Below are 7,105 nucleotides of genomic sequence, written 5' to 3'. Positions count from 1 at the left end.
TCGAGCTAAAGATGCGGTTCGTTTCTCAAGCCACACAAAAAAAAAAGACGTTTTTTCCCCGCTCAAGGTGGATTCCACAATTAGAATAGGCTGAAATTCCAATTAGAAACATGTAGTTGGACCGCGTCGGGGGCCAATAATTGGTCGTGCAAAAACCATCGGAGGACCATATGAGCACTTCACTAGCTGGGAATTCAAGAGGGAGGCAGTGTGCATGCATCCTGTTAATAGCTTATGCTAGATCCCATTGCGTTGGGCATCTTCTAGGCCTGGGCTATACATGATCTCATGCCAGTGTGCGGTAAATGGAAGGGAACAATCATGCTGCAGCAGCTAGGATGGGGAGGAGTACACGACAGAGCACGGCGGGCGGGGCAATGGCCAAAAGGAGGAGGAATCTCGATCTCAATCCGCACTTGCACTGCCGCTAGGCTACAGTGTGTGACGAGGGCTGCCGCATCCGCATATATGCTCCACCCCACGAAATTTCCCCACCCCGATGGGCCTCACCACGCCAAAAACCATAAAAAGAGGAACCAGAAGATATCCGTCGTGGTTTATAAGCAAGCAATCCACCTTCACTCCGAGCCGATTATTATCCCCACCCCGGAAACCCAAAAATCCGAAGCGATTCTCGCTGTCGTTGGCGGTTTACCCCTCGGGCTCGGGAGTTGGTTTTACGCTTGCGCGGTTGCGCCCCATGCCCGGTGAAAAGTACTAGTCGCAGCCAGTCAGGTCCCCGCCGAAAATCCCCCCCGTGCGCCCGCGGAGAGATGCCCACGCCGGTGGCCGCGGCGAGGCAGTGCCTGTCGCCGGCGGCCGTGACGGCTCTCGACGCGGCGGTCGTGTCCGCGCGGCGCAGGGTGCACGCGCAGACCACGTCGCTCCACCTCGTCGCCGCGCTGCTCGCGCAGCAGGCCCCGCCGCTCCTCCGCGACGCGCTCGCGCGGGCCCGCAGCGCCGCCTACTCCCCGCGCGTGCAGCTCAAGGCGCTCGAGCTCTGCTTCGCCGTCTCCCTCGACAGGCTCCCCTCCGCCGCGTCCTCGTCCGCCGACGACCAGCCGGAGCCGCCCGTGTCCAACTCGCTCATGGCGGCCATCAAGCGCTCGCAGGCCAACCAGCGCCGCAACCCGGACACCTACCACTTCTACCACCAGGCCGCCTTCCAGGCCGCCACCGCCGCCTCGCAGGTCAGGGTCGAGCTCTCGCAGCTCCTGCTCGCCATCCTCGACGACCCCGTCGTCAGCCGCGTCTTCGACGACGCCGGCTTCCGCAGCGCCGACATCAAGCTCGCCATCCTCCGCCCCGCGCCGCCCATGCCGCTGCTCGGCCGCCTCCCTACGCGGGCCCGCCCGCCGCCTCTCTTTCTCTGCAGCTTCGCCTCCGCCGACGACGCCGACGTGCCCTCGCCCGCCGGGAGCATCGCCGGCGGCGCCGGCGAGGAGAACGGCCGCCGCATCGCCGAGATCCTCGCCCGGGGCCGCAACCCCATGCTCGTGGGTGTCGGGGCCGCGTCCGCCGCAGCGGACTTCGCCGCGGCCTCGCCGTACCGCGTCCTCCCCGTCGGTCCAAACTCCATCGACCAAACAGAACTCGGCGTGGAGGCGGCGATGGCTAGCGCCACCTCCGGCCTCGTCATAAGCATCGGTGATCTCAGAGAACTTGTTCCCGATGACGGCGAGCTCCAGGAGAGGGAGCGCCGCGTGGTGGCGGAGGTGACGCGAGTGCTGGAGACGCACAGAGAGGGGCGTGTCTGGGTGATGGGGTGGTCGGCCACCTACGAGACCTACCTCACCTTCCTGTCCAAGTTCCCCTTGGTTGACAAGGACTGGGAGCTCCAGCTGCTGCCGATCACGGCGGTGCGCGCCGGCGGACTCATGCCTCCGGCGACCACGGCATCTCCTTTATCCAAGTCCGCAAGGTGAAGAAGCCCTTTCACTTTTGCACGTATATATCTTTCATTGTAATTGTTTATGCTTAGGGTTTGATTGGCAACCATTTGGTGGCTGACTGGTCTCGGTGCTTAGTTTATTATCCGGATGTTTCTTAATTCGAAATTACTACACGTACGATGCTTCTTGTCTGACCTACTAGTAGTAGTTTATGCCCTTGATTTTAGTTGATGTTTTCATTCCATATAAGCGTGTACGCCCATCGTAGCATTGGGTATTCTTCAGCGATGCATGCTTCATTTGAGTGTACTGTAATTACTAGTGGAGTGCACGTAGCTCAATAAGGTCTTTATTAAATATATAATCTATGTACTAGCTAGTAGAACCATTTTCTCCTGCCGACAGTTTATAGTGGTTTTACCTGCCCGGATATGCTTACTTAAGCGGTCAATGTGTTCATGCTTGTTACCGTATTTTATGAAGTACGTCAAACTGAAGCTGTGTTATTGTGGTTGTTCCATCTATGGTTCAGTTCATTCTCTGCACATTTTCCTTTTCTTTCTGATACTGTACTATTCAAGTGTTCCGCGGTGGGGAAAATGGAACTCGAATTTTGTTATGTATTTCAGAATTGTTTCATCTTGAATTCGGATAGTATATACTTGAAAGATGATTTGGTTTGTACTGGTCAGAGCCAAGAGTCCACGGACATCTTATCTAAAATATACAATGATGGTTTTATCATTGACTAGTGGTGCTTAAGACATGGAGTGTTTCCATGCAGTATATTCTTTTGGATACATTACTAACTAAACTTGATTATTACATGAAGATTCTTTATATGCACTTACTGCATCTGGGTTGATAATGTGATGTCTAGTAGTTTCAGACATTCGACCCATCTTGTTTTTAATTTTATTTGATGGGTACTAGCCATATTCTTCAGTAATTCCTTGGCTGGCTGTTTGTTCCTTATCTGATAAGTTCTGCTTGCTGATCTTTCAAATTTCAATTCTCATATCATTTGATCCTTTAGATGTTCGTTGTACATTTATACTACTACATATGGCAATATAGTAGAGGTTTTATTGCCATAAAATCCATGCACTTGCAATTTATAACAGCTTGATGAAAAGGGTAAGAGACACTAAAAAAATGCATTTTCACGAGAAAGAGTTAGGGTTCGCCTAGTGCAGCAAATTTGTTCTCTGACCGGACATTCTAATGCCCAGCCAAAATTGGGGTCATAAATGTATCAATGGTATGACTAGCTGTACCTAAAGTTGCTGTGGAATCAGAAATAGTTCATTGTACTTGGTCTGGCTTCTGTCATAGTGTCATGTACTGCAGTTTCTTTCATCAACTAGACCTAAGAGTTTCAATCTTGTAATTTGCAGCTTGGTGGAATCGTTCCTTCCTTTTGGTGGACTTGTCAATGGTTCCTATGAGTCTAACAGCCTCGCAGCGCACCCTTGCCCGCAAACCCTCCGGTGTCAACCGTGCAATGATAGATGTGAGCAAGAAGTCACAACAATCGTTAAAGGGAGTGGCATTACAGCTGAAGGCCATCACCAGGGAGGTCTGCCTTCCCTGCTTCAGAATGGCAGCATGATGGGTCTTAACAGTGGACTTGATGCAATCAAGGTGTGAAGCTATTTATGTCTTTTGAAACGTTTTTAGTACAGCAGTAAAAACGCGCACGCACAGCATGTTAAATACATGGATAATTTTGCATCTCATTGGTATAAAAGATGTGCAGTTTTTCTTCAGTGCAGGTTAGAGATGATCAGATGGTGTTGAAATCAAAAATATTGAATCTGCAGAAGAAGTGGAACGAGTACTGCCTGCGGCTCCACCAAGGAAGCCAGAGGATCAACACAGGTCCTTACCAGGTATTCCCACATTATACTGGTGTTCCTGTTGACACAGAAAGATCAGCAATTCTGAGCAAAGGTTCCGAGTCGGTTACACTTCAAAGGGAGGTTATTAGGCCTTCTGCAGTATCTGCTACACATACGAATGCAACCCCAAACAAGAGTGTTTCACCTCCATCTATCTCCAACCAAAGGAACGAAGGCCTTGTGTTGAATCTTCAAGGGAGGCATTCAAAGGGTGATGAGCAATTTCAAGACAGGCATGCGCAGTTGCGGCAAGAACACTTGTCAAGCTGCCATGATCGTGAAGATCGCATGTCGCCATCAGCTGCTGCATCCGTGGCAACGGACTTGGTGTTGAGCACGCCCCGTGGATCTTCTTCCAAGGGTACAAGTTCTGTGAGCTGGAAACATGCAGTGGATGCAGAGAAGTCTACCCACTTGACACCCAGTAAGGTGGATGATTTGAATATGAAGCCCCCACAGCCCTTTGCACAGTCTCGTAGCTCCCGGGGTTCCACAAATATGGGGCAACCATCACCTAGTGCTCTGCATTCACCAGCTTCAGGAGGCGTGTCTGCCTTTGGCCAATGGCGAAAGCCTTCACACCTTTCAGTACAAGGTTCTGATTTGAGCGACTACAAGCTACTCGTGGAACGCCTGTTCAAGGTAGTCGGAAGGCAGGAGGAAGCCCTGAGTGCTATTTGTGGATCCATTGTTGGCTGCCAGTCAACAGAGAGGCGCCGCGGCACAAGCAGGAAGAACGACATCTGGTTCAGTTTTCATGGTTTCGACAGCATGGCCAAGCGGAGAGTTGCCGCGGCATTGGCAGAGCTCGTGCACGGCAGCGAAGACAGCTTCATTTATCTGGACCTGAGCCTCCAGGATTGGGGCGGCTCAAGTTTCAGAGGAAAGACTGGCATAGATTGCATCGTCGATGAGTTGAGCAAGAAGCGGCGCTGTGTGATCTTCCTCGACAACATTGATAAAGCTGACTGCCTCATTCAGGACAGTCTCTCTCATGCCGTTGACACCGGTAGATTCCGAGACATGCGCGGCAAGGAAGTTGCCATTAATGACTCCATAGTAATATTGTCAACAAGATTGGCACGATGCAGCAAAAATGTCTCGGTTGGGGTGGAAGAGGGGCATACTTTCTCCGAAGAGAAGATCCTGGCTGCTAGAGGACAGCAACTGAAGATCTTGATAGAATCAGGCACGGCGATCACCAGCAGAGGCCCTAGTAGCAGTAAGGTGGTAGTTTCCCCTCTCACCAAACTTCAGGCTTCTGTGTACTCTGGCTGTGTCAGTAAGCGGAAGCTCGACGTTTCTGACGACCAAGAAAAGCTGCTAGAATCACCGAGCAATCCCAAGCGGCCACACAGAACATCAAGTGTGCCGTTCGACCTGAACCTCCCCGTCGGCGAGGATGGATCGAGCGACGCTGACGCCGACGACAGCAGCAGCAACGACAATCCAGACGAGTCCATCGACAGCCTCCTGGGTTTGGTCGACGGAGAGATCGAATTCAAGGCGTTCGACTTTGGCAAACTCGCCAACGACATCCTGCAAGAGCTGAGCAACGTGCTAGGCAGCATCCTGGGCTCGGGCTGCACGTTGGAGGTAGGCGATGGCGCGATGGAGCAAATGCTTGCGGCCTCATGGGCATCGGAGGACTGGAGGCGGCCTCTGCGGGCCTGGCTGGAGCAGGTGTTCGCCAGGAGCCTCGAAGAGCTGAAGCTCAAGCACAGCAAGCACGCGAGCAGCTCTGCTCTTAGACTAGTGGCCTGTGAGGACGGCGCAGCAGCAGCGACGGCGGCGAAGGAAGACGGCGGTTTTGGACCGCTGCTCCCCTCGAGAATAATTCTGGAGTGGCGATGAATATATGGATGACGATATCTGTATATACTGTGATGGATCGCGTCATTGTTGGTAGCTAGTCCACGGTAGTATTAGCGTTATAAGCTTGGTTGCGAATTAAATAAGTTGTAGTCTACACTAGTTGATTGCTAGCAGTCTACACTAGATGATGCACTGCCTTCTTCGATCAATATATGTTGGCAAGTGTATAGATTTTGACTGTAACTATTGTTGATTTCTTTGCCAATGTATAATGATTGTATATGTGGTGCTGCAAATATATAGTAGCTCTGTTATGCTCATATATGTATTACTAGTAAAAGAGTCTGTTCGTTGCAACGAGAGAAAAAAATAAAACACGCTTTTTTTAGGAAAAGCCGCTTGGCGCACTTTATTAACTCAATCAAAGTTGCATCATCCACAGTGTCCGAAAATAAAATCCCAGGGGGATCACCATCCCAAACAAAACTATGTCTAGCTATACAGAACTATGTCTAGCTAGGTTGTGCGCCGATAAATTAGCCTCCCTAGGACAATGCGTGAAAGAAACGTCACCTATACAGAGAGCCTTTCGAAAGCAATTCGTCAAAATAGCTGAGTAAGGGCTCCATATTTCAATCACACCATTGCAAGCTTGAATAATTTCCACCGAATCTGATTCAACAATCACCGGTTGACAAACAAGGTCTTTCAACAGTTCCAGCCCTCGCTGAAGTGCGATCGCCTCAGCTGTTGTGGCATCATGGAGATGAGTTAGCAGCCACGACACCCCCGCCACAGCCTCACCACAACTGTTTCGGAGAATAGCAGCTGCCGCACCCATACCATTCTCAAAGTAAGTTGCATCGACGTTTAGCTTGTACAAGTTACCTGGAGGTTTCTTCCACAACACCTTCTCTGGTTCCTTCAGATTAGTGGCTCGACTGAAATTACTTGTGATTGCCAGGATAGCGAATGCAGTACTCGTAGGATTAAGGACTTTTTCTCCCTTCAGAAACTCTCTTCGCTGCCACCAAATATACCATGCACCAACGATCAAAGATTCCATGAGGTCCAATCGGCCAAACACAGGAGCATGGCTCGCTGGCCGTGTGATAAGCTCCTCAAGAATAATGCTTCCTGACCTGTCAATATTAATCACTTCTTCTATTAACGGTTGCATTCCCGGTTCTGTCCAGACTTTTTTTGCCCTTCTACATGTGAACATCAAATGACACATATCTTCTGCTCCTTGCTTACACACAGGACATTGCGGTTGTACCTTAATATGTCGATGTGCTAGTACTGCCATACCAGGGACAATCCCATGCAAAGCACGCCAGACAAAGATTTTTACCTTACTAGGTAGTTGGAGTCTCCACAAGATGTCCCAAACAGGATTAATATTCATTGATCCTTGCCCATCGCTTCTTCTAGTTTGTGCACCATACTGGTGTTTTCACTCAACATAGTATGCTGAGCGAACAGAAAACATATGTG

General features: G+C 50.6%; 1 protein-coding gene across 1 annotated transcript; it reads left to right on the top strand.

Moving 5' to 3' along the window:
* The first annotated feature begins 446 nt into the window (after positions 1-446).
* On the top strand, positions 447-5,932 carry LOC123120536 (protein DWARF 53). Its single transcript, XM_044540545.1, has 3 exons — positions 447-1,921; positions 3,290-3,536; positions 3,668-5,932. Exons 1-3 carry the CDS (start codon positions 774-776, stop codon positions 5,645-5,647), a joined length of 3,375 nt encoding a protein of 1,124 aa, XP_044396480.1. The 5' UTR covers positions 447-773; the 3' UTR covers positions 5,648-5,932.
* Positions 5,933-7,105: the final 1,173 nt, after the last annotated feature.

This window comes from Triticum aestivum, chromosome 5D (assembly GCF_018294505.1).
Source record: "Triticum aestivum cultivar Chinese Spring chromosome 5D, IWGSC CS RefSeq v2.1, whole genome shotgun sequence".
Taxonomy (NCBI): domain Eukaryota; kingdom Viridiplantae; phylum Streptophyta; class Magnoliopsida; order Poales; family Poaceae; genus Triticum; species Triticum aestivum.
This window is presented reverse-complemented; position numbering and strand designations above follow the sequence as displayed.